General features: G+C 40.9%; 1 protein-coding gene and 1 long non-coding RNA gene across 6 annotated transcripts in view; one reads left to right on the forward strand and one right to left on the reverse strand.

Moving 5' to 3' along the window:
* Nucleotides 1-7,613: 7,613 nt before the first annotated feature.
* slc35b3 (solute carrier family 35 member B3) lies at nucleotides 7,614-16,893 on the reverse strand. 3 transcript variants are annotated; one of them, XM_030398934.1, is made up of 10 exons: nucleotides 16,789-16,893; nucleotides 15,147-15,383; nucleotides 14,276-14,397; nucleotides 13,899-14,053; nucleotides 11,944-12,051; nucleotides 11,594-11,691; nucleotides 11,331-11,423; nucleotides 10,386-10,497; nucleotides 10,074-10,143; nucleotides 7,614-8,682 (listed from the first exon to the last, which is right to left on the reverse strand). In XM_030398934.1, the coding sequence occupies exons 1-10, from the start codon at nucleotides 16,804-16,806 to the stop codon at nucleotides 8,532-8,534; spliced, it is 1,164 nt and encodes a 387-aa protein (XP_030254794.1). In that variant the 5' UTR covers nucleotides 16,807-16,893; the 3' UTR covers nucleotides 7,614-8,531. The 3 variants fall into 3 exon arrangements, with proteins under 3 accessions (XP_030254794.1, XP_030254795.1, XP_030254796.1); XM_030398935.1 differs by lacking the exon at nucleotides 16,789-16,893 and adding an exon at nucleotides 16,346-16,606; XM_030398936.1 differs by lacking the exon at nucleotides 16,789-16,893 and adding an exon at nucleotides 16,131-16,316.
* LOC115570386 (uncharacterized) overlaps nucleotides 16,675-27,430 on the forward strand; it is a 177,202-nt gene continuing 166,446 nt past the window's right edge. For all 3 annotated transcript variants that reach the window (XR_003981761.1, XR_003981760.1, XR_003981762.1), the window contains exon 1: nucleotides 16,675-16,819. This is a non-coding gene — a long non-coding RNA (uncharacterized LOC115570386). The remainder of the gene's footprint in view (nucleotides 16,820-27,430) is intronic.

The raw sequence follows: 27,430 nt of genomic DNA on the forward strand, positions 1-27,430 counted from the left end.
TAACTAGCTGGTCCCAGCCGTGTGCTCACAGTGAGGGCACACTAATAAGGCCGCTAGCTACACGGCTAACTGAACTGACTAGGTAACGGTAGCTACAGTTAGCAGCAGTTAGAGCTTACTCTGGTGATGTGCTGCCCCTGTTTGTTTGGAGAATGGTTTCAACAGGAGGCCAATTCTTACACATTGAACAATGTTTTTTATTGACTTGCTTATTTATTTGTTGGTGTGTAAAGTTTGTTGTAATTAAAACCCAGATAAAAATATACTTGCCAGGAGCAAAAGTTTTTATTGTTTCCCATTATGGAGAAACATTTCTATTTTACACCCTTGTTATCATTTCTTCATGTAGCATGTCGGCTCATCCCAGCTGCTGACACAAACTGACATTTCTTTTTATCCTTTATCCTCATCCTCACTACCCATGTGTCCCTGCCTCTCTCTGTGCTCCTACCATGTAGAGAGGAAGGCCTGCTGTTTCACTTTGCAGTGGAGGTCTCCTCTCCCCCCACCGGACCACTGTCAATGGGAATCTCCTTCAAACCCCTGCTGCTGCCTGGCCTGGCATCGCCTCACGCTGCCTCCGCACATATGCATGTCATGTGGTGTCAGCGCCAAGGTGTACTCTGATGTTATGGGGCCTGATGGTAGCATATTCCCTGCTGATAGCGATGATTGCCATGCCCAGGTATAGCTCTGAGTGTGTGTGTGCCCTCTGCGTCCGCCCTTCACGTTATGGGTCTGTGCCCGAGCTGACTGGTTAGCCCCTGCACCTACTTGAGTCCGCACTGAGGATTCAACATGGCAGCTGCAGGTTTATGAGGCTGCCGACCCTCCTCCTCTGTTCTCTATGCTCTATTTCACCTGGTTCTCTATCCTCTTGCCCCCGTTTCCTTCCCTTCTTGCACTAACCCTCCCATTTTTCCATGTGGCTGAGCTTGGAATAGAAGGGGGTGACTCACACACTGTGGATGGTGTACAAAGTCCTTTGCTGCTCTATTTTGCATCTTCCAGTCCCATCCTTTAGGGAAGGGATGCAAAGTGAAATCGAGTAGACAATTCCAGTGCAAATGCTGCATCATGGCACCATTCTCTCTTTAATTAATTCTACCAGCTCCACAATGACGCTTCAACATGCGGTCAGTTTTGATTGTTTAATGCTAAAAAAACACTGAACAATACTTGATAGTCTGTTTTCGCTCCTGTTTCTTTAAACCCCCCCACCTGAATTCCCATTCTCCTCTGATTGGTCACCTTGCACATGCCTGAGCCAGCACCGCTAACAACAGCAAAGCAGGTGTGCTAAGTCAGATGTCAAGTGCCAAACTAGATATCACAAAGTCATGGAATTAAAAATGAAGACTACTGACAAGTGAGGAGCTTCTGCTGGTGTGGAGTTTTTCAACTTTGAAGATCTTTCAAAAGCACAAAAACGTGTAACACACCGAAGTGTAGAAACAAATAAAAAAAAGCGTAACAGGTCTCCTTTAAGTTTTTTTTTAAAATGTTTTTAATATGAACAAAACAAGACACAAAGACCGTCACTGAAGGTACACGGAATCTACAAAAACTTATTCCAATACGGCCTCGGATGAGTTTTTCCACTTGTATTAAAACCAGCGCTGAGTAATATTCAAGTTAGCTGTGATTTAATATGACATTTAGTAGATTTTCCTCTAGCACACAGCGCAGACCAGGCAGCACCCATGGGAATCTCCTCTCCTGGTACACAGTTAACATTCCGCATTTGTCTGGCACTCTGTAATTTATTGGATCTCATCTGTCCAGGCTTTGATTTATATATTGATTTGAAAAATAAATAAAAGTGATAGGAACCTGCATTGGGGTGTAATGATGGACTGTGTCGACATGCAGGAGTAGGGATATGAAACATTGGGAGGAAATTAGATATTATGCCCCCAAGACAACTGCAGCCAGCAGCACATTCATTATTGGCTGGATATTTATTATTAAGAATTTCTCTTCATGAGTGACTGCTGCAGAATATTTCGGCCCTGCTCGAGCTACCAAAATGGTGCGCGTGTGCGTGTGTGTGTGTGGGTCTGTACAGTATCTATATGTGTTTGCATGTGCAAAAATGTTTGCCGCTGTGTTGTCGGTGGATGCTGACAAGACGAATACAAGAAGATTTGGTTTGTCACGTGTTGAGTCTCTAACACACACGAACAGTGCACACGGACCACCCACCCACACACACAACACACACACAAACACACACACCCACACACACACACACACACACACACACACACACACACACACACTGCTGTACAAGCTCCCCAGGTGAAATTGAAAAATACATGCAGTACATGTATAAAAGGCCCTGGTTTTTGCTTGTACAATGCACAATTATACCGTCCAAATCCATATTTCAACATGACAGGACTACATTCACGGACACAGTGGGAGAGAAATACACTAGACAGCTGTTAAAAAACCAAAAATCTTTGCCAGGACTTCCTCCACCACTCTGCACCAGTTTTAATCACAGCACAGTGAATTTTAAACAGCAGTATAGAGAAGGGCCGCTGTCCAAGCCTCCAGAATTTTTATTTCATTTTTTTCTTTCTTTTCCCTCCCACCTCTCCGCTCTAATCCACTTCAATTATGTTTCCTCCCATTTCTCCTGATCACTTTACAGCTCAGCAGCACCTGTGCTAATTGTAGTGGTGATGATCGCTGATATGTTTTGCATTCTTAAAGGAGTTTGAGAGGGGGACGACAGATAAACATCTAGCCCCGGGGCTTTTGGAAAGCGCGGCTCAGCCTAGCAGATGGCCATCATATTATATGAGGAGAGCTTCTCGCTGAGGCTGGGGTGTACGGGTGGGTGGGGTGTAATGAGTCTGAGGTAGGAGGGGGAGGAAGAGGTGGGGAGGGGGCTGATGTGGAGCGGGAAGGCAGGAAGGAAAGGAGAGAGGGAATGAGGGAAGGGAAGAAAATAAAGGTATAGAAAGTATCCGTGTGTGTGGAAAATTGAGAAAGGACGGAAGGTAGTTCTCTAATAGTTCAACATGTTTAAATCCATAGTCGCTTTGTTTCTGAGAGCTAGATGACAAGATTGAAATATGTAGCTACCACCAGAACCTGATAAGCTTATCTTAGCTTGTCTCAGTAGAGAGACTGGACACAGGGGGAATAAGGCGTCTTGGCTCATTCCGAAGATAACAAAAATCCACCTACCAGCTCACAAATGAACACCTTATATCTTGTGTTTTTTAAGCCATACAAATACCGCTTCTAGAAGATGAGAGAAATAATAATTAACTTAAAAACCACAACTTCGGTTTTATTTAAGCAACATAATATGTTGATTTGTTACATTTGTACTGATCTTGGCCAGCTGTTTCCTTCCATTAGTGGGCCGCTGCTGTAGCTAGCTGTTCCTTGGATGATTCATTTTCCTGAGTTGGGGAGACTTTGCTGCGGAATCAGCGTGGACCCAGCATTGTCAGGGTAAATGCAAGTCAAGTACGTCACTTTTCCAGCTAATCAAGGTCACTCTGTGTGGACAGCAACTATCGGTGACAACATAATACCATGTTAAAAATTGACACGTAAGCAAAACATTGATAAACAATATGTGAATTACTAAAAAGTTTCTTACCATCATCCAACATTTACTTTCATCCACCATTTTTCTGCATATATGACGTCAAAGTCAGCAAGTCGAGTACCAAAATACCAAAAGTTCCTATCAGTGATATAGTGACCTACCAATCTTGTGAATAAGCAGATGATGAATGATCACACACTTAAGAAAGTGCACAACTGCATTTAAATTGCAATATGTAGGAATTGGCCACCTGCCAAATTTCATACTCAAAATGAATGGAGGGGCAGCATATTCGTAGTGTAACCGCTAGCTGCCGCTAAATGTAGCTGCTGAAGGCTCAGTAGGCCGCGTAGTTAGCGGTCCTGAATGGGAAATTGTTACACCGGGGCAACTATTTGTGTTTACAGCACTAGCACAGGAGCTTTGAACCAGCACAAGAAATAGACATCATTATGTAAAAACACATTTCTTCCCATTCTGTCAATAATTCTAGTTAACCATTGTGTGTTTTTAAATTTAAATCTTTCGTATTGCACCTTTAATCTGACAACTGTAAAGTTTTGGATTCCACATACTGTTAAATCTATATCTATATATGTGTACTTGTTTGTGTGTGTGCCTCCCACTTAGCCAAGGACGACAGGATGTTTGTATGTGTGGATGTGTGTGTGTGTGAGAGAGTGAGAGAAGGTGTGTGTGCACATGTCTCCGTGAGAGCGGCCGTGTATCCGTCACCTCGCCACCTTGCTGCCCCCACTGAACCGATTGCACCCATAATGAATGGGCTGCCAGCCCTCCCTGCTGTGGCTATCCGAGGTCGGGCCACATATTATATTGCAACCTATCTGAAGTGGACCGCATATTATATAGCAGCCTATTTGCTGGGATGATGAGCTCCGGACACCTCCCATTATTTATTAGGAAGGGCTGCAGCCATGTGAGAGCAGGGGCTGGATGGCCTAGGTTACCAGGTGTGTGTCTGGGGGATGGAGAATGGGGGGCTTGGATGATGAGGAGGAGGAGGAAGGAAAGAGAGACAGAAAAAAGTAAGGTCTTTGTGAACCTATTTCAATATATATAAATCAAGAATTTATTCCTTCCCTAAATGTTCTTTAAATATACGTTGTTATGTCAAACAGGACATACCTCGATTATACAAGTAAACAGTTCCACACATTTACATTTCATCATTTCATAGCCTCACTAAAGACACCTAAAGTCACTTACGATAAAAAAAAAAAGAAAAAAAAAAAAGGGGAACTGTTTGTCGAAAACAATAAAAAAACAGCTGACTTCACTGGATGGCAAATTCCTGTGTGGCTTTGAAAAATGGTCCAAATCCTTAGCGTTCTAACAGGGGTCAGCCTGCTTTGTTAGGTGTGTTCTCCTGGTGCTAAAAGACAAATGATGTACTTTGCCTTAGGTCAACTGGGCTTTCCCATCCCATAATGACCTTTCAGGGAGCTGGAAGAGAGCAGCCATTCCCATAGCGATGAAGTAGTACTGTACGCTGCACATCGGAGGTGTATATAATGGCAAACTAATGTTTTAACGCTGCGGTGTGACCTCTCGACCTCTAATGGACTGTTTCACTGTTCATCAATCATAAAAAAAAAAAAAAACAGCAGTTTAGTGAGCCGGTGTGTGTCATAAAAACGGCCTCTCAGAGAAAATCTTCTCCCCATTTTGTGCTCGTGTGAAATCAGAATCAGCGGCCAAACAAGAAAGCATCCAAAGTCATTTTCTGTTTTCAATTCCGTTACACACTCCCAGTATGTTCAACAGCCGCCACTTAGCTTTTTTGGAAGACAAACTTCTCACTGTGTGTGTGTGTGTGTGTGTGTGTGTGTATACCGCTGTACTGCCAAAGGTTCCCCGGAGGAGTGAGGATCTCTGTCAGTTTGTCATCAGACACAAGCTGCCAAATTTTATGAAATACCAAATTACTAATTGGCCCAGCGTTAGGTTTCCCGCCTGGAAGTGAGACTGTAATATCTGGGCCTCTATTAGGATCACAGAGAGAGCCACACTCAGCGGCCTCCTGCTGAGCTGGCAAGTCTCTGTCATTTCACACCATGCTATGGCAGTGATACACACACACACACACACAAACACACACGCATAAAGCCATCATCAAGGACAAAAGACTTCCCAAACATTTCCTGTTTGTTCCTGCAGCTTACTGGAATATTTTTTTTGGTCGGGCCTTTTTCATAGGTGGCCAATTAAAAAACGAAGTGCATCAGATTTTCAGTACTGGACATGTGAACTGTAACATATGCAATATAACACTTTACTGACCTCTGGAAGGAAATTCTCCTGCTGCCCGTATATTCTCCACTGAGAGGTCAGAATGCATAGTCAGCAGACAGAACATTAGCGCTGGATTCGTGCTCCAGGGCACTTCAACAGGGAGGATTCTGGGTTCATGGATGAAGGACGGTGTTCTCTTATCACTTAGCGACCCCGCGGCTAACAGCTTATTTATGCCAGGAAAAATAATTTATATTTTGTGGACATTTATACTCAGTGAGATAATAAATCAGAGCTATGGTGGACTTTACTTTGTATGTGAAGATTTACAACTGGAATCAAGACACCAGTATTGACTGAAGGCTGCGTTGCATCATCAGAAGGGCTCTGCCTTGTGCTGTGTGATAAATAGTCAACAGGACTGTCCTGCTGTAAAGACCAGCATGGAACAGCACCAAAACCAGCACCAAGACACAACATATGCTGGTCTTGCTGGTGACCGGTCACCAGCGTTCATGAGATTTAGTCGTTTGTAAATAAAATCTCTTTTGAAGGTGCAGTATGTAAGAATTCCAGTTGAAATGTATCAATGGAATGTAAAGAGGAAACAGCTTTGACAGTCATGACAATCTGTGTCTACAGAAGCTAGCATGCTAACCAGCTAGCTACCACCTGTTTTGGTCCAACATTTCAACGCTAGTGGTTTAACCACAGACACTCTCCTGGCGGTCGGAGCTCCTAGTCAGGATCACTAGATGCACGGCTAATCAAGCTTACTAGCTTACAACAGCTACAGATAGCAGCAGTTAGCGGTTACTCTGGTGATATGCTTCCACCGTTTGTCTTGAGTATGAATTTGACAGGTTGCTGATTCTCACATTTTGCACCTTCAAAGCCAAAATGCAACTGTGTGAAGTAAATGTAAAAGCTGATGTAAGGCTATAAAACAACTACAACGCAGTCGCATGACTTCAACATTACCACCACTACGCTTCATACTACTCTATATAATTTGATCAATTTAAAAATTGGAAAGATGATGGTGATGTTTTATTTCACCAACAACCTCTGCAGTTTCATTTAGCCCCTTGCTAGAAACTGCCTTTTTAAGCATACATAAAAGCTTCAAAATTCCTGTGTGGGGATGTGTTGATGTATTTTATGTCATAGAACAAAACGTGAAATTGTCTTTAGCTTGTGTTGACCACAGACATCATTTCAGGCATCAACCAAAGACCCAGAAGAAAAGAAGAAGGGTCCAGAAGGTGCAAAAATGCCTACTCAGGTCTGGGTTCAAGGACTCATTCTTGCCACTCTCTATCAAGTGATGGTGGTGTAAGCATGAAAGAGAACGAAAAAAAAACCTAGCGTAATTCTCAAAATGGGCCTTGAATGGGCCAACAGAGGAAACTGTAGTGTTTTGCTGAAGAAAACCAGGTGAGAAATTCATTACATCATCGCTTAGACAAATGGCTGGTATTCATGTGAATGACTGATACACATATACACACAAACAAACACACACTCACACACAGGATGGATCCAAATGAATAGGACAGCCTCGGCACAGTGAAGACTGCTGTTTATTTTCTGTCTAGCAGTGCTATCTTTTTTTAGGACTCCTAATCAAACATGCCTAAGGCCACTGGGTGGATAAACACACACACACACACACATGCGCGCGCACAAACACACACTTTGGCAATATATCAACTCTTCTCTCAAGCGGTGCAAGGGGAGAGAATAAGGGTAGGCTGACGAGACACACACGCACAAAGACACTGTATTTTAAGAGAAATGTCTCAGTTTGTTTTAATGTAAAAAGAGTGGTACCCTTTCACCCAAACACATGGTTAGCAAATTATGGCAGTTGGTATATTTAATGTATTGATGTACAAATGAGAGAATGTCTCCAGATTCCTAGAAATGTCACCATATGATCACACAGATCCCACATGTTCAATAAAATAGGACAAATATAAATTACCAATAAACTGTGAAAAAAGCCACTTTTTATCAAGACAATGATTATGTAAAACAAAGTTTTGTTCCGTCTTCCTGGCACATGCGAGGGCAAATATGCCTTTTTTTTTTTTTTTTTTAAATCAAGATGTTTTTTTCTTTTAGGATGTGGGACAAACATTCATTTTCAGACATGACAGATTCACATGTCACTCTGTGCTATCTTCTTCCAACATTTCCGTTTTTTTCCAACCACTCATGGGTTTAAGTGTACAAGTCATTTCCAGTGCAAACTGTGCGATTTGGTTGGCTAAGGCGCTGGCTTCCCTTTCGAGAGTCTATAAAGTCCTCAGTGTTGTCCTCCATGTTTGGACTGTTCCTGTGGCGCTCTCAAGCACTGCTCAAAGAGCCCACTAACATTGATCCCCTTGTAAAAAAACAGTTATGGTTCCTTCAGTTTGCTGCAGAGAGTTTGAGTTACACCGGTGGTGTGGCTGGTAGATAGAGATGGGGTACAGTGACTCTATCACCCATTGTAGTTTAATCGTTTGTCAGCTGATTTTCAGGCTGATCTGTGGTCAAACTCTGTACACTGATTCTTGGCTCAGTGTTGGTGGTGATGAGGTTTGTAGCATGGGGCACGTGCTTCAATGCATCCCCTGAACCAGGTGGGCCGACTCTACATTGGAACAGACGTACAGTCTGCCGGCGCAGGACTTCCACCACACGTGTGGGTGCCCTTTTATACATCTTGTGAGAGAAATCGGACTTTCTTTCCCATCAGCAGCCAGCTCCTGAGGTCCTTGATGGAGGGAAGCTTCATTTTCTCTTTGTTTTTACTGTAAACATTCAAGAAGATGCCGAAGAGCACCAGAAGGCCGCCCCATATGTACCTGAGGAGCAAGAGACGGAAAGGTTAGATAATAATGGGATATACAGTATGAAGATGGTCACTGAACGACTTGAACAGTTTTCTTCAAATTTCCCACATACATGTTAGATTTTGGAGTTTAAGACCACAAACAGTGCTATAGAGAAGTGAGCAGGAACCTGTATTTTTGTTGATGTGACACAATACACATTCTTACAAATGGTTATAATGACAATAAACACATCAATGGCAATAAAGAAGGCTGGCAGCAAAAATAATAATAATTTCGTAAAATATTGGTTTTATGAGGAAGAAAATGCACATGTACTTTTGATAGATACATTTGATAGATCTCTTTAGATGTGTTAGATGGAGAATCTAAACAAGTTGACTGTTTACATGCTGAAGCTTCTTTACAGGCCATAAGAGGTCTCTAAATGGTTTGATGAATATGGAAATTATGTGACCTAATTAAGACCATTATGAGTGCACTTAAAGACAAATGTCGTGTCTATAGTGGCAAAAAGATACCAAGGATATGAGGAAAAAAAAAAAAAAAAAAGCCATTTGTCGAACATCAGCATATCTAAATTAGTTATGGAAATCTGCCAATGAGAACTGTGTAATGTCAGACATCTTATCCTTTACACACTGGAAGGTTTAAGCAATGTCAGAATCAGTGACAGTGTTGCCAGATGTGAGATGTCAAACATCAAACCATCAATAATTTTCCAGAACACATATTTTAACACATTTTGAAATGCTGTTTTTTATTATTATTATTATTATTATTATTATTATTATTTTTTTTTTATTATTATTTTTTTTTTTTAAGTAAGCTGATGTAGCTATGATGTATGGGATGTAGTGTCCATAAGTCCATCAGCATTCCCTTTCATTTAATTTGTCACTGACCTACACTTAACTGATCATGTAGCGTTTAGCGCTTGGTCAAACTAGCTGTTTAGCAATACAAAAAAATAATAAAAATGGTTTAGAAAGCGTAAACTGCAGCCAGGGAAGGGACTGCGAGTCCAGCAACGGTAGAGGGCACACAAAAGCTGGAGGGAGAATGAAATTGGCCATGAAGATGCAAAAAAAAGTTTTTGTATCTTGTGTGGAGTGTGTGCGCGTATGTCAAAAGTCACGCTGAAGAAACAGAGCAGAAGAGGTACAGCAGTAAACAAGACCCTTCTGACAGCACAGAGGAGGTTGTGGGTGAGCAAGAGTGGAGGGAGGACAAGGAGGAAGAGCAGAGGAGTAGTCGAGGTCTGAAAATGGTCTGAGGACATGAAAGCAAGGGGGCAGGGGAGCCAAATCAAGTTCCACTGTTTCAGTCAAAGGAGAGGTCAGTGTTGGCTCACTTTAAAACTAGAAGAAAACTGATCAAAGTCCAAAGGTGACGGTACTTACTGAAAAGTGAAAGGTTTTGCGAAGAACATGAAGGAAAGTACGATAGTCATGGCCTTCCTCCCAGTGGTCACTGCAAAAGAGTAAAACACATTTGTGGTTTCTCTTAATTACAGACAGGAAAGTTAAGCTCAACAGATGTGACTTTAGAACAAACTCAAAGAGACATCTCTAGTCTACAGCTGGGTAACAATTCAATTCTGTTCATAAAAAAAAGAAATACATCGTGAATTATCTCCATTTTATGTCTGAACTAAAATTACAAATCAGCTATTAATCCGATTATCCCATCGCGAAGAGAGGAGAAGCTCTGACCTGTTACTGCAACAAGGGCACCAAAGAGCTTGATCAAGGCCAGCACGAAGGAGATGCCAAAATAACCCGTAAGAGAGAAGAAGAATGCGTAACCGTACGTCTTGACAGGATGCTGGGAGGGAGGAAATCATTGAGCATGTTTAACACAGAATCCTCATCAATCTGCAATAACACCTGGATTTACAGTGAGAAAACAAACATCTTGGTGGAGTATGCAGCTAAATTAAAGGGACATATTAGGAGGTTACACAGGAGGACGTGACACATGATTATAATTATTATTTGGGATGTTTCTGATGGCTAATTAATTAAACATAGCCTGGTGGACTAGTCTTAAAGTAATAAAAAACAGGCAGTATTGAGCAGTATTTTATTCTGTAGTAAAAAGCGATGGTTTTAAAAATGGCGCCAAAACGTGTGGCACTTTGCGGCGTGCATTATTAACATTGGACTTAATTCTACGAAACATGACAACTGCTCGCTAAATAAAATTTTACTAATTACGTTTACTGAAAACAATATTCATCTTCACAAATCAAAATCTTGAAGAAACTTATAAGTAAATACTTTGCAACGGTTCACCAGCGCTACTCATGTTTTTAATTAACGCTCTTGGCAACATTTAATAGGTGCATATTATGTCAAAATGTAACTGAATGCATACACTCATGGAATAATACCTTTACCAGACTAGTATCTATAGTGCTGACTAGCAAAGGTAGCAATGTTTTATTGCCTAGTCAACTAATCACGCACATCCTTAATTATCGTACTATACGTAACTAATTGTTCTGCATATTTTACATTTGACTTTGGCGGTGTGTATGCACCTCGCAGTATAGTTGCAGATGCATACAGTCAACAGCCTCTGTGATGATATCAGTCTGTGGGCGGCCACATGAAGTGCCAGGGGTATCTAGCCCTATTGTCTTCAGGTGAACTCACCTCTGAGCAGAATGCCACTGCTGGCCCCAGCCCGCCCACACAGAGCAGGCCTGTCAGTATGTAGACAAAACCGATGGAGTACGAGTACAACACCTGTCAACACAACCCAGTCAGTGACATCGCATACACACAAAAAAAAACCAACACAATTCTCAGAGCAAAAACATGGCTTTTTTCTGCACTTGCCTTCACTATTGTGTAAACAGATCCAATTTCCAATACACATACAAACTCTCATTTTTTTAAATCTATCAACAAAGTACCATTTCAGAGTTGGAGCCATTATGGAGCTTCATGGCTTTCTCCTGCACGTTTCCAATGGCTGCATCTGCACACAGTGCCAGGGAGATGAGGAGAACACCTGTGTGCCAAAAACACATAAATATAAAAAACATGGATAACTGAACACAAATCATGTATTTCAGCTGAAGCTGTACAGGGAGAAGACTGGGCTTGACAGCGGAAATATATGCATATGAAAAAACACACATGCCTTTTAGTAAAGACAAACTAACCATGATGATATAGCGTGAAAATGTGGTTTCATCACTTGAAGCATTACAGAATTTTTGTGAAACAGCTGTAGTCTGCTGTTGGATGGAGAAGAGAGTACCTGTGAGGTTGAAGCTAGGAGCCACTTTGCTGTCAGCTAGCGTAAACCAGATAAGTCCCAGACTCATGCAGAGGGCAGCAGACACATCGGCCAGATTGTAGCGTTTACCTGGAACACAAGCACATAGATGTGAATCCTTTTGGATGTCTATCTGCATCTCTGGAATCAGAAACTGAAGCTCCTAAAGCCTCCGAAATCACATTTTGACCCAATTCACAAAGGGGAAAACAAGGAATACGTTTTAGATGTTATATCGGCATGAAATCCAATCTGAAATGTATGCAACTGTTGAGACTTCCAAAGCCTTTTGTAACATCACAAACAGAGAAACCAAACTGAGATATTGCGCAGGCAGAGAGTACTTGCCCTCGAGCACAGCTTGCAAAGAAATCTTCAAAAGGTGACCATTAATTTTTTAAATAAAAGAAGTTGACTTTGGACTCAGGTAAAAATTTTACTAAAAGTTTTTACAGTGGGTCTTCTTGACAATTCAAAGTTTCAAGTTTCTGAGGTTGTGCACGCAACAATGCACCAAAAAAAAAAAAAAAAAAAAAAAAAACCTGTGTGAAAAAGCAAAAGTTGGAGGAAAAAAACAACAGGATGAAGGAGTCTTCCGAAAACAGGCTGACGGATAGATGCCTTGAGGTTGACAAGGGGACGCAGCATCAGGTCGGCCGTGGTCGGCTTTGATTCCCCCCGACACGCCTTTGAAGGGCCTCACATCAGATGCAGCCCCGCACCCCTCCCTTCATCCAGCCATCCCTCTCTCCAACTTTCTTTCCTCTTTGCATTCCGAGTGAACAAATTCTGTTTTCCCACTCGACCCCTTGAGGGACCGTGGGCCTCACATCTACCCATCCAGAGAGAGAGGGAGAGAGGGCATTAAAAAAAAAAAAAAAAAAAAAATGCACAAAACCTGTCTGACGCCGAGGACACAGAACCTTGAGAAGGCCGATGTGAGGATGAAAGCACAGGCAGAACCGAGGAGAGCACGGCCGACTGGGCTCTGCCAACTGAAAACAACAGACTTTGATAAAAAGGAGGTGCCGCATGTTGAAAGGTGGTCATTGCTTCAAAGGAAACACGTAAGATGACTGAAATGAGGTGTAAAATGTGACGACAGTTAAATCGTTTTAAGTTCAGTGCCATTTTTTTCCTTGATGATGCAACCTTTATTCTTTAGAAGTTAATTTATCTTCTGTATAAAAATGCTGATGATTTAGTCTCTTTGAGTTCTAAGAGAAAAAATCCAACATTTTTCCAACTGCTCAAGGCCCAATCCTCATCTTTTTGACCCTAATCGCTTTGGATTAATTGACATTTATAGTTGAAGAGTTTGTCTGAAAGCTAAAAAAGGGAACTTATTATCATGCTTTATTCTCTGTTTTAAACTTTGTTTTGGTACCGTACTGTATCATCAAGAGACCGCTCAGTTCATCCCCAGCACTTCACCATAAACCATAGTTCTAAGTTAATGATCTATCCAGGTTGGATATGTTGGAATCTGACCCAGTGACAGGCATTACGCCTAACTATTTAAATTATACAGAGATAGACAATCTTCTTGATGATGGTCCTGTTTGCAGTACTGTAAGGTCATACAGACGCATCAATACGATCAACAAATTAACATTCTTAATACTGCTGTTGACTTTAAAATTCCAACTTCGGGTTATCTGAAGTGATTTAAGATATCGCACCCCCCAAGTTAACATGGTTGGCAAGCCTCGTTTAAACAACAAATATAAATAGACGAGTAACCCCAGAATTTAGGAGTCGAGTGCCAAACAATTTTTATACAGAGGAAGACAGAGGTTTAAAGAGAGAGCTACTTTAGATACACAATGACAGAGCAGCAAATATTAACTACATAGGACAAAGGATCAAAATATTGTACAGAAAAAATGCCCAAAAAAGAAAAATGTAGTTGCATATGTAAGGTTGGTTCGACTTACCTTGTATAAACACTCCTCCAATCATGACTGGGATGAGTTTACAGCACTTGAAGATAACCTGTGTGGGGTAGTTCAAGTAGCCCAGGGAGGTATTGGACAGGCCCATAGTGCCCACTGTTAAAAAGGCTATAATCATGTAGGTCTTCCCTGGTATCCTGGAAGACAGGGAAATAAACATATTTCCTTATTAAACTGCTTCAGACGATTCAACAAAAAGTTTGTCAGCCCCAATACCTCCAAAAAACATCAATTAAAGATTTAGTACACATTGTAAAGAAAAACGGTCTGTAAATATGGTCTGTTATGGGTGGCAGTCAAGAAGCAGGATAAACAAAAGAAGAATCATGTGTGTCATGCGACACCAGGAGACTATTTACCTTCTGCGCTTGTCCTGTGTGAGCTGAAGCTCCACGAGTCCGAACATGGAGTAGAAGCCAAACTGGACCAGAGTGAGGTACCAACCGAAAGGCTTGAATCCTTCTACGGAAAATATCAACTCCTGCGTGGAGAGACATACAGAGAGTCACAAAGCAGATAAAGAGCCTTCTGAGGCCCAGCTTGTGAAATACAAACATTCATATAAAGGGCTGCATTACACTGAAATGTAATTGAAATCGCTTTATGAACAATTCCATCTTTGCATCAACCAGGAGGCTGGAATCTTTTTTATAATCATGTCAGGTAAAAAATCCAAACAAATGTCACATTTCCATGATTTTAGTAACTTTTGTCTGTGAAAATGAAAATTGCGATGTAAAAATGATGATTTCCTCTAATTGTGAATCAAATCACAAGCGTAATATCTTTTAAAATAATCTTAATAGTCTTAATCTCTAACCATTTCATACAGCCCTAATTCACGTCATCAGTGTTGTCTCGTATTTTCCTTTCTTGTCATTATACCCAGGTACAACAGAACTTTGCTGAGCGTCTTGCTGAAGCACAAGACATACAACATACAATATAGAAACAAGAGTCTTAGATGAAAAATTTAAGAAAATGACATCAAAATTCTTATAAGCCATCTGTATCTGTACCAGCATCTTTGTCAGGAACACATCCACACCAAGCTACATTTGCTGTTTGTATTTGTACATGCAAACAGACACGCAGAGCATGCAAAACAGCCCTATCCTTTAACTGTGACAAACATGGTGACATCATGATATTTTACCACATGTGTGTGTGTGTGTTTGCTCAAGTTCATGTCTCAGATGAACTCAGACAGTTTCTTCCAGCCTGGGTTACCTGCAGGTATCCATAGATGAGGTAAAAGACAAAGACTCCAGCCACACAGATCAAGAACTGTGTGGGGGCACCAAAGCTGCTCAGGTTGATTCCCAGGACCCTCAGCTCCTCCACGGACTTTATGTGGGGTGACATCACCTCTGTGGATGACGGAATGGAGATCGAGATGTGCTTCCGTGAACTGTTGTAGCCCACCAGGCCATATTTGGCACTCATCGTGTCTGCAGCTGCTGGGAGCTATGGGACCACAAAGAGAGATTCAGGTAATAATCACATAGGACATCATTTTCTCCTGCTCAAGCTTTAAGTGTTGGATCTTGCTTGTTAATTAGCAATGCAGATGCACTTTTTAAAGCAGTAAAGTTACTTACATAAAAGGTACATAAGCAAAGTGTAGAGACCTGAACATAGAGGATGGACAAAGCTAAGCTTTTCCTCACCTGAACATAAAGAAATAACCATAGCGACAGTGTCAACACTAAGACCTGTTCAACTTGTTGCACAAGGGAATCGTGCTGAAAACAGATGATCGGGTGAAGCAGCTTTCTTTATTGTTTGAATACAGGCATGGATTTTGTTTGTTATCTTATTCAAAGAAGTGAGCACAGTGTTAACGCTTGCCAGCCAGTCTCTGTGACACTGGAGACACTACAAAAAAGACTTAGGAGATGCCCACACCGACTGTGTACCGTTTCTGTTCTTTTTAGTATTACTGATCAGAGCTCCTTCCTGATTAGTAGTAACAGTGTGTATGTTGAAGGCAGTGTTTAACATGTATACCCATTCAGCTCTGGTTGTAAGGGTGAGTGTGAGGGGAAAAACAATTATATATCTGTTCTCTGCAGTCAAAAATATTAATCCAAGACACTACACCGCTGCATGACAGTCATCTGAATATCCCCGAAATTGTAGATTTGTTGTAGCTGGCTGATAGTAATATTTCAAACATGTTGTGCGATTAGGGAGAGTATAATAGCCACTTACGTTGCCTTGGCTGCATGAAGCAGCCGGTTGCTAATGCCTTTAGTACCATTAAGAGCGACCATTTAACTAGCTAGCTTATTTTAAGCATTTAAACACAAGCGGTAATCCCATCGGTAACAGTGCCATTTTATGAGTCGCTTACTATTAGCGACTTATTTAGACCCTGACATTGGTTTGTCAGCCAAACAAGCAGGCTACAGTAGCAGGCTTGTTACCTTTAACAACACTTCCGGGTTTCTTTACGTTAGCGTATCCCCTTCCTCAGAGGCGATCCCAGAGAAAATCATTTCGCAGGACGTGGCGATTTCATCTTGTGCACATTTCGAACGTTTTCACGCTTTTCCTCTTCAATGAAAAACAGCACAAAAACACCCCGAGGAGCCTGTTAGCCTGCTAAACGCTGCCTGCACTTTCCTGCAGTGGCAGAAGCAGCCAACAACTTCCGCTCCTCTGACGACCTCTGAACTGTGCTGCTATTGGTCTACGTGGCCACGCGCTGTGGCAGGTGAACAACGTCATCCGCTGTGTCCTTAAAGTTAGTGTTAAATGCGTTGAATTAAATTAACCTGCGCCATTAGCACTGGGTCGGAAAGTTAAGGCAACCCTTTTTAGTTAAGATAAAACGACCCACAGTGTCACGACAGTCTGCATGTCTTACCTTTGTGGCAGGATCCATCTCGAGTTATAAGGTGAGTTTGCTGCCTTCTGTCACCACAACAGTGGCGCTAACGTTTAACACGAGCGAGTTTTGCTAGTTAGTCAAGTTTAGCAACACGGTTCCGTCCTGTTAGAAGGTTCTTCCTGCATGTTCCCCCTCCAGTTTATGGATATCATGTATTAATAGTTCCGTTCGAAGTTTAGAGGACAGTTTAATTATTAACTTAATAACAACATGAGCACAATTGACCAATTTTTCTTTAAACATTTTTTTTAACCCAAAAACAGGAGCCTGAGGGCAGTCTAGAATGTAGGAAAGTACTTAAATACTGTACTTGATTATTTCAACATAAAAAAAAATAAATATGACTTTTTATTCCACTACTTGTTTGGTACATACGGAAGAGGATTAGGGCCACATGTGAATTTTTTTTTTAATTCTGACTTTAAAGTCAGAATTCTGAGAAAAAAGTCAGAATTCTGAGAAAAAAGTCAGAATTCTGAGATTAAAGTCAGAATTCTGACTTTTTTCTCAGAATTCTGAGATTAAAGTCAGAATTCTGACTTTTTTCTCAGAATTCTGACTTTAATCTCAGAATTCTGACTTTTTTTCTCAGAATTCTGAGATTAAAGTCAGAACTCAAAAAAAATTTACATGTGCAGACTTCTGACTTTATTCTCAGAATTCTGACTTTTTTCTCAGAATTCTGACTTTAATCTCAGAATTCTGACTTTAAAGTCAGAATTCTGACTTTAATCTCAGAATTCTGAGAAAAAAGTCAGAATTCTGACTTTAATCTCAGAATTCTGAGAAAAAAGTCAGAATTCTGACTTTAATCTCAGAATTCTGACTTTTTTCTCAGAATTCTGACTTTTTTCTCAGAATTCTGACTTTAATCTCAGAATTCTGACTTTTTTCTCAGAATTCTGACTTTAATCTCAGAATTCTGACTTTAAAGTCAGAACTACAAAAAAAATTCATGTGTGGCCCTAATCCTCTTCCGTAGGTACATCTATGGTTGTGTGCACATAAAGAAAAAAGCCTATTTTACAGATTTTAAATATACCATCAACATATATAAGACATGTATTGAAATTAGAAGCCTGATGACCAGCTACACCACTGAAATACTCTTTACAGGCTGACGCATCACAAACCAATGACCATACAAATCAATTACAATAATATATCACTGATGGTGGCCATTCTGTTGCGTGATGAACTCGTACCTTTTTGCTACTTTTACTTCTGCACCTTCATTTTTTGATCTTTTAATTTTTAAATTTTTTTTAAAGGGTCAACCTACATGGCTTTTTCAGGGCTGAAACTGATTATTAGAAATCAAGGAGACCAATAAGCAATACTTGGAACCAGAATTAATTTGTAGGAAAAATTAAAATCTTCAGTGTCAAACATTTAGAGCAACCAGTGATGTAATGTGATTAGAGCGGAATCGATTACTCGAGTAACTCGAATAATTCGATTCCAAAAAATGGTAGAAGTGAAATCTCTGCCTCGAGGCTTTGTTTAATTCCTATCACCCGCACACACACCACTACGTTGGTGCTGAGTTGGTGCGATGGCAGAGAGCCAAGAAACCGTAAAAGACAGAGAATGTCCAAAGTTTGGGATCATTTCATACTCAAAAAAGAAGATAACAAAGTGCAGTGTGTCTACTGCAAAGCAGAAATGGCGTACCACAACAGCACTTCGACAATGATTCAACATCTGAACTGAAAGCATCCAGTTGTTAACACCAGCTCACCAAGAAAGCACAAGCTAATGTAAACACTGATGTTAGCTAATTTAACGTAGCCTTCCATTGCAAGTTGGAACGTATGGTATTTGTAGAGGCTGTAGCCTGATGTGGGTTTGACTAGATATCGTGTTAAGATGTGGAAACTAATTTGTGTTAAATTGCAAGAGAGTAATAGCCTACATCAAATAACACCTTTCCACACATGCACGCACGCACGCACACACACACAGACACATACACACACTCATCTCTTCTCTCTCACTCTCCCTCACGCATGCCTGCACACGCAAACACACACACCCTTAGTCCCGGTCTTAGATTACCACCACACCATAGCCTACTCCAGACATTATTAATAGGTTATTTGGTAGTAATGGTTAATGCTGCAGATGCACACAACTATGTTAAGATGTTTACTTTGAAGTGAGTATAGGGCTTGTTTACATCATGACATTTGTTATGCATATTAATAAATGTTTTTTTTTTTTTTTTTCCCAGCACATGACGGCTGCGAGTTGGAATAAATACCTCTATGTTTTTACAGGAATAAAAGCCAATTGCTTGGTCTATTTAACAGCCCTGTCATTTTGTTATGCATTATTTGGTATTGTTTAATAATATAAAATTATTTTTTATTAGATTACTCTATTAATCGATGGGATAATCGGTAGTAATACTCGATTCTAAAAATATTTGATAGCTGCAGCCCTAGATCTGATGTGTCTTAAGTATGTCCTTGCTATTTTATACTTCCTTGCTACTACATTTATTTCATACACTCATTTACTAGTGACTTTGCAGATTCCTCTTATTTTGTTGTTTATAGGCCATTAATTGTGAGGTGTAATCAGTCAGACGGGGTTGTGGACAGGACACGGGATGCTGCATCAGAGCACATTTTAAATTAGTTTATTTTATTGGCATTAATCTGACAGAAAAATCACAGATACTGAAAATCGGAAAGATGCTGAATATCAGGCCAGTAATCAGTCTATCCTAATTCATTTTTTTACATCATGGTATTGCTATATATTTTCCAGTGAAGAATCTACAGTGAAACCACAACCATAGTCAAAGAAATAATGCCCTTTAAAAAATGGAATGGAAAAAGTGCACTGAACTGAAACTGAGCAACAAAATAATATTCAGATTATTATATTCAGCTATCATGTTAATATTGTGGTCAGGTGGGGCAGCTCTATCCCTGCAACTTTCTCTGTTCCTCCCTTCACGTAACTCCCCCATTCTGTCCAGACTCCCTCTTCTCCCCTCTTTTCCTCTCAGTCTTTCCCATCAACTCCCCTCCTCCTCCTCCCCCACACAGCCTTGTCCGTATATGCTTTTCCCTCTCTAAATCCTTATTGCATTATTCCCTACTCTCCGGTCTTCTGTTCTGGCTCTGTCTCTTGGCCATCTCATATCCCTGTCTCTCCCTCTTTGGCTTCCCCCAGCACAAGGCATGAAACTCTCTTTTACCCCTCCATCCCTCCCCTCCCTCTTCTAGCCTTCCTTTCTCCCTACTGTCCAATCTCAAATCCCTCCCTCTGCCGGCCTCCCCTCCTCCCTCTTTCCTCTCCTCTCTCTCTTTCTTCCTCTCCCTCTTTCTCTGTCTCTCTCACTCTCTCTCGCTCGTCCCCTCTCCCTCTCTCCCCCTGTCCTCTCTCCCCAGCCAGAGGTTAATACACTCCAGGATGGCATTATTTCCTCCCCGGCCCTCTGACAATATAAAAATTCAGAATGGACAGCTCAATCCCTCTTCCATCTCAGATTTGATTGTAATGGTATTGCCTCCTGTCCCTGGGAGGCCCCTGCCGCCTCGCCAACCCGGCCTTTATGACACTAAATGGCCGGGCTACAATTTTTCCATCTATTCAAAAAATTCTGTTAATAACTCATTTGGAATGAGACGTCTGCACTCCCTGGGCCGTCTGCGGCCAGGTCTCTCACCCCTCAGCTCACAGGGGTCACAATATACAGAACAAGATGCAGGGCTGAATCGCAAATGTAAAAGGTTAATTAATCTCTCTGAATTTACAATCCCATTCCCCCCTCATTCCCCTTGCACTCCAATTGACAGTCCCAAAGAGACAAAAATGTCATATTTACAACCTCGCATGGAGAAAGTGCTCAGCGAGGCACGGCAGTTGAGCGCAGGCGCGCGGTCCGTCCGACCACTTTCTCTTCTCCCCCGTCCAACTTTACAAGTGCGGCCATTCATCACATGTGATGGATTTATGTAATAAAACCCATTTCCTTTTCCCATACGATCCTATTAAATAATAAAATAATTATTTATTGATTATTCAAAAAGGTACATATGCGCGGGTAATGGCTTTGTACCACACCACTGGACCTGCAATAAATAAAGCAGGCAGAGAGAGGGCTTGAGAGAGACAGAGAGGAATAAAGCAGGGAGAGGGAGAGAGAGAGGGAGAAATGAAGGGGAATGAAATGACTTTTGAACCAGTGAAATCTGGATCCAATATGGCCTCTTGCAGCGCGGATCAGGAAGGACATTATTCAATCTTCAGGAGGCTCATATGGGAGCGCGACCTATGAATGGTTTTGATATACTATATAGAGCATAGAAATTAAACTAGACAACTGGGTGAGTGTCCTGCACAGAGTTTGTGTCTCAGAGTGGAACATTTGTTGTGCTGAAAATAGTCTTAAACTCAAATAAAGCATCTGTATGAAAATAAAGAATAAAGGATGAGATGCATTTTATACTGATAAGATTTTGTATGATCGATCAAGGTAACGCGTGATAAGTAAACAATGAACACCCAATAAAGCAAATAATAAAAACTTCTGAGTTCAAAGATACTACTGATGCTTTTATAATCATTAACAGGCATCTAAAATGTTTCTTTTGGATCTTTTTGCTAAAAAACTTCAGGACTTCTTGGGGTTTAGTGAACTGTCCAGCCGTGCATTTCTGTTTTTATTTCTTTAATCTCTTTTCCAAAAAGACAGATTATCCACACAAATAAACATCCACTCCCTTGTAATGATCCTTCATATTATTTATTCAACATGAGTATCATGAAAAGCCCCCATCCCCAACAGTGGATCATTTCAAAAGGAGACACTTTAATGTCAGCCAGATATTACATTGAGGGCTTCTTAATAACCCATTTGTGTTTGGTCTTATCCTCGGCTAAAGTGCACTCACTCTCCGTTGTCTCTTTCCTGGTCTTGTCTCAAGCCTCCTGCATGCTACGGAAAACAGATGCTATCTCGGCTATATTACTTCTCAAAGCACTCATATCCTCTCCCATGTTATTTTCTTTGATCTGCTAGGCTTGCTGCTCTTACATTTTTCTTTCCCCTCTCGTCTCACGCCCTCCCCTCCACCTCCCCCTCCTCCTCCTCATCCCTCCCCCCCCCTCCCCATCCTCTATCCTCTCTGCCAGTGACCATAGAACAGAGACAGACCGGCCGGGCTGGTTAGTGGTGGCTGTGGATGATTTTAAATTCAGCTCATCTGTTCTCTGTCATCAGAGGGCAAGGGGTGCACGGTGGGTCAGACCTCTTAGATTCTCCATTTAATATGCTTCTACCATCAGAGGAGGGCTTCATGTCAGGGCTGAGGGTCAATTTACATTCAGTCAACAGTCCATTAGATTCAAAACAGGAACTCAAGCTGCAGTCGCAATACTAAATGCATGATAAGGATGGTTTTTAATTTTTTTTTAAAATTGACCTTATAAACTGCTATTTCTATCCATTGTATTGGTTATGTTTCTGTTTGTTGGTTGGTTTGTCAGCAGGATCACACAAAAAACTAATAAACAGATTTCCACCAAACTTTGATTGAGGATGGTTCTCAGCAATAAATAGACCCCATCCAGATTAAGGGGACCAATCCAGAATGTGTAGAAAAACTGTTCTCTACTTGGTGCCATTCAAGTTAAGTGAGAGTCAACTATATATTGTTTTTACAAGGATGAAATATCTTAACTGACAATGTTAACTTATAAGTATATTAACAATAACCAATTTGGTAACAATTCTGATAACTGAATAGTCTTCACGATATTTTCAAAAACAAAATACAAAAACATTTTCACTCCTCAAATGTGAACACTTGCTGTTTCACATGGTCTGCAATGAGTTTTGGGCTGATGGTAAGAAAAAACAAGTTTGAATATGTTGACTTGGGCGTTTGAAAACTGGAATCATCAAGTTCAGAAACCAAACACTTAATGTGGTTGATTAAGAAAACATGCATCAGATTAATGTATACCACAATAATTGTTAGTCGCAGCCAGTTTTTATGCCTTTTTCTCCAATTACCGAGTAAGAATTATTTTAGTCAAGTGTTTTTGAGTTGATAAGAGATTGATAGTCAAACTTTGACTTCATATCTTAGTTTGAAAACTTAGAATGGTAGACAAATTGAAAGTGTGTCTTATCAGCACCTTAGCTACACACAGGGACAATGTACAATCTAAAATAATTCAATACAACATCCCTGTCTTAAATGATCCCTTTTACAAAGATTGTCAGAAATTATATGTTTTATTGATGAGATCATAATTAAAGTTGGGAAGTGTTTCAAACTTTTTGTCCCTGTTTAATACATGTGTGGGGCAGAATATTAGAAACACCTCTCAGTGTAATACACTTTAGTTCTAGTTCTAGTTATAACAGCAATATAGTTGTGTTTGATTGCATTAGACTGTACCAGTGTATCTCATGAATTACTGAGTGTATGTAATACCTCCATAGACAAACTACAATTAAGTGACTGCACCTCCAATTTCTTGGATGTCAAAAGTTTATGAAAAGAGGAATGTGCTGTTTGTATTTTCAACCACTAGGACGCCACAAACCTCCTGACAGCTGTACTGTTAACGCACAGAATCACTGCAGCTCTAGTCATGAATTTTAAAAAAACGTTTTAGATGGAGTCATCGCCTTTTGAGTTCTTTTGGTTATACCTTTTTTTAGAAGTATACATAAATCCATAAGCATAGAGATGTTGCCCTATTCATAAGCAAGTAAAGTAAATGAACAAGTCTCTTAATCCAGAAGTCAAACAGCGAAACAAGAAAAGGGCAGTAAAACTGCAAACTTACAGTGAACTTAAAGTTAACCCAGTAGTTGCTGAGGTTTTTAGCTAAGTTAATGAGGATGCTTGCACATACGGTTACCTCTGTCTGCACACAGGTCATAAGCAGCAATAGCTGAGTGAATAGGTGACACTTGGGGCAGGCACAGGAGACCGTCGAGTCTTTGGCTTTCTTATGAGCAGCCAGGAGGGGGAACCATCCCTCTTTGCATGTGTGCTCACAAGAAAGGAAAAAGAAAAAGTAATTAAGCAAACAATTTACCAGGAATTGTGTGTCTGCTTATCCAATCTACCATATTCGCTGTTCCTCTCATACATATAGACAGGAAACGGGGGTGGAGGGGGGGATTGTTTGTTGTCTCCTCAGAGTAACGGTAAATGACACACATGTTTCATTGCCCATTCATTTAACCTGCGCTGTGCTTATGAAGAGAAAGGGATTGAGAAACAAATTACGTAGTGTCATTTAATTAGAAGTTTTGCTGTGAGCAATAATCCAGTTTTTTTTTTTCCTCATAACCTTTAACTACTTAATGGATTTGAGAAGCTATTACCTTTCAAGATTTCTGTTTTTAATTATTTGGAGTATTGTCACAGATATGAAATGTCAATCACTCACCAGGATTAAAGCTGCGGTTTGTGCTGGGATATTATTTACTCATGGATTGAAGCTGGAGGAGCTCCTGTTGTTGACAGGTTGTGCGAAAAAACAAACCAAATTGTGCAATATGCAAAAATTCTGCTCTGTGGCCTATTTAGCTTCTCACATTCATTTATCCTTATGCACCCATTTAGTATTTAACATAGCCACATCTTAAACCCACAGAGGCAGTTATTTACATAGATATTAACATTATATTTATGATAACGGCATGCCATGGTGAATCTCAGAGTAATATTAGAAATACGCCTATGTGAGTCTTGGATCAGATTATTATAATGACTCAGTTTTAATATGTACAAACTCAATTTATAGTTTCCTTCCTTTGGCGTTTTTACTGTAGGTGTGCTTGTGTATAAATATAACCCACGAAGAGTGTGTGTGTGTGTGTGTGTGTGTGTGTGTGTGCATGTGTGTGTGTGCGCGCACGTGTGTGTGTGTGTCTAGCAGAGGACCTAACTCTCACCCTGATCACGTTTAGGCAACACTGTGAAAGTGGCAGACAGAGTTTGTTTAGTTTCCCCTGGAGGACATCGCAGTTCCCTGCCAACAGACCAACCCACGTGCTGTGACATCAGGCCCGGCTGTGTGTACATGAATATCGCCTTAAATACATGCTCCATGTGAGGTACGCTTGATTTATTTTGCCAGACATTCACAGGACCATGAGGGCATGTGCGTCGAGCTTAAATCAACGCTCCTCGCATGAGCTCACACGGGCAAAATCATATATTTTGAATACTTAAGTGGATCAAAACATATGTTGGAGCACCTGATATAGCTCGTCTGGAAGTTTTTACTTGAGGATCCGTCTAGGAGGATAAATGAAGCGCACCTCGAGCGGTTCAAATATTCAAAACCTTATTCAAATAGATGTTTTCACCCGGGTTTGACACGGCTCTTAGGCTGGCGTGTTGGCTCCTCAGACCCCCCATGGCACGGGGCATGTAATCATCCTGAAAGTCTCTTTGGGTGTCTGCACTCTCATAAAGCAGGAAAATGGATCGTGTGGCCCAGGAAGGGAAAATGAAAGAAAAGGAGAATGAAATTACAGACCTGGCTGACTGCACAAATCATGCATATCATGTTTTATGGCTTGCCAGAAGAATTCAACACCTGTGGATCACCGTAGCTATAATTGTACATGAACGCACCGGGATGGGGGGTGGGGCGGGGGGAGAGCTGCGGTTTGTGTGTCACTGAATATGTGAGTGAGAGTGTGTGCGCCTTGGTAGGTGTCTGTTCAAAGTATGTTTTTCTTGGCATCGCCAGGTTTTAGAGACAGAGAGAGGATGATAAAAGAAAGTTACGGGAACGCCTGTTGTTCACTTCTTCTGTACATCCTGGGTGAGCCGCCCACAGCCCACAGGGCTCACTCACAGAGCCTTCATTTACCATTGTAATTACCCTGTTTATTTACCCTACCTGGTTTTGGTGGTAAAAACGGGGGCCAATTCATCAGATCAGGACAATTTGGCCTCGCTTTGGTCTTTGCCATTTACTTTAATTAAATGAGGCAATCAGTGAATCATAAATCACGATCCGTGTGACCACTGGCTCTGTTTGAACCTGGTCTGCTTTAAAGCTAACACACCTTAACCTACAATAGACACACAGGAGCTACTGTAGCTGCTGAGCCTGAGAATTCACCCTTCAACCAGATGCATATAAAGCTGCAATGACAATTAAATTAATTGACAACATTTTGATAATTGATTGATTTAAAAAAAAAAAGAAATCCCTTATTCCAGCTCCTTAAATATGAATATTTTCATTTTTTTCTAATTGATTAATTGATCAAATAATCAATGGATTAATCAAAACTAGGGATGCACAATTACTAACATTTGTTATGGCCCAGTGCAGTGTCCATAAAGTTAAAATGTGTGACAAAACTGCAATATAAGGAAGTACTGTGGTGCTGCAGAGACCGTGGCCTCTAAATTTTATTCTCCAGATGTAAGAGGACATGTTTGTTTGCTGCAGACCCAAACACATTTTACTTCATCATCATCATCTTTTGAACATTTTATTTCAGGAAAAATGAAAACTGGGACGCAAAAATGATTATTTGCATTAATCGTAAATCATATCACAATGGCAACATTGACACTGGAAATTATTGTTATCTGCAGCCGTGGATGCATGATGGATTGTCTTCTCCATGTCCATGCAGAAAACACATAATCTTTGAAATCCTGTATATGTCTTATTTGGCTCATTTCTAAGTTTACAACACTTTACAAGTACAGATGGACGTACGCAGGATGTGTGAACGAAGGCTAAAACCTAAATAAGATGACAACACAGCGGATCGAAGCGTCTCCCCTCGTCTCCTCCCCTCCCGCTCCCTCCCCTCTGCCGTGGATGCTGATGCTTGAGTCAAATTGATTACACCACTCCATCTGCATCATGACCGGCCTCCTCCTGTGTTTTGCCGCCTCTGCCTACAGCACAGAGTTAGTGTACAATTACATATAGTTTAATATATCTGCCTGAGCACCTTTAAATAAGCATCACAAGTCCACAAGGTGATTTGTCTTCCAGCCCCATTACTCCATTGTACATCTTGATAGCCAGGGATCGCTCCTAGCTATGTTTAAGCATTAAATAGTGTATTATTATTTCACATAAATCAAGCTGAGATGTGAGGGGGGTATTCATAAATTTTGCATTTCTCACAGACAGTATTTTAAAGCCTCTCTCTCTCCCCCCCCCGCGCCCTCCGCTGCCGCTGCTCAGAATTTTGAGACTAAAGCAATTCTGCCGCCTGCACTTGATAGTACATTAAAGATAGGCATATCAGGGAGGTATATTCAAAACAACATGTAATGCAGTTTAGATTAAGTTTGAGTTGCTCGAACACATTCATCACAGCGCTGTTTCCATAATAAGTACCCTTGCCTTCCCTCGGTGACGCATCCACACACATGCGCCATTACCGTCGGAGAACACTGTATTGTTATTGTCATGAATAATGGTGGAAAATACTAATAAAAGCCCATTCATCATAATATTTTCCCAGTTAAGCGCGGCTACTGAATCTCTTATCTGTTCCTCGACAATGAAAGGGTAAAATTAAATTTAAAGGTGAGCGTTTGCCGTCAGCCTTTTGCTTCAACACAAGTGCCCCTGAACACCCCCC

This window comes from Sparus aurata, chromosome 19 (genome assembly GCF_900880675.1).
Source record: "Sparus aurata chromosome 19, fSpaAur1.1, whole genome shotgun sequence".
NCBI classification, from domain to species: domain Eukaryota; kingdom Metazoa; phylum Chordata; class Actinopteri; order Spariformes; family Sparidae; genus Sparus; species Sparus aurata.

Bases quoted from the DNA above. Each gene is read 5' to 3' on its own strand.
- slc35b3 (XM_030398934.1), bottom strand. The intron at 12,052-13,898 runs GTAAGTCGAACC...CTTGTGTTCCAG, and splicing joins TGGAGGAGTGTTTATACAAG to GTAAACGCTACAATCTGGCC. The intron at 10,144-10,385 runs GTCAGAGCTTCT...ACTCTTTTGCAG, and splicing joins TGCCCTTGTTGCAGTAACAG to TGACCACTGGGAGGAAGGCC.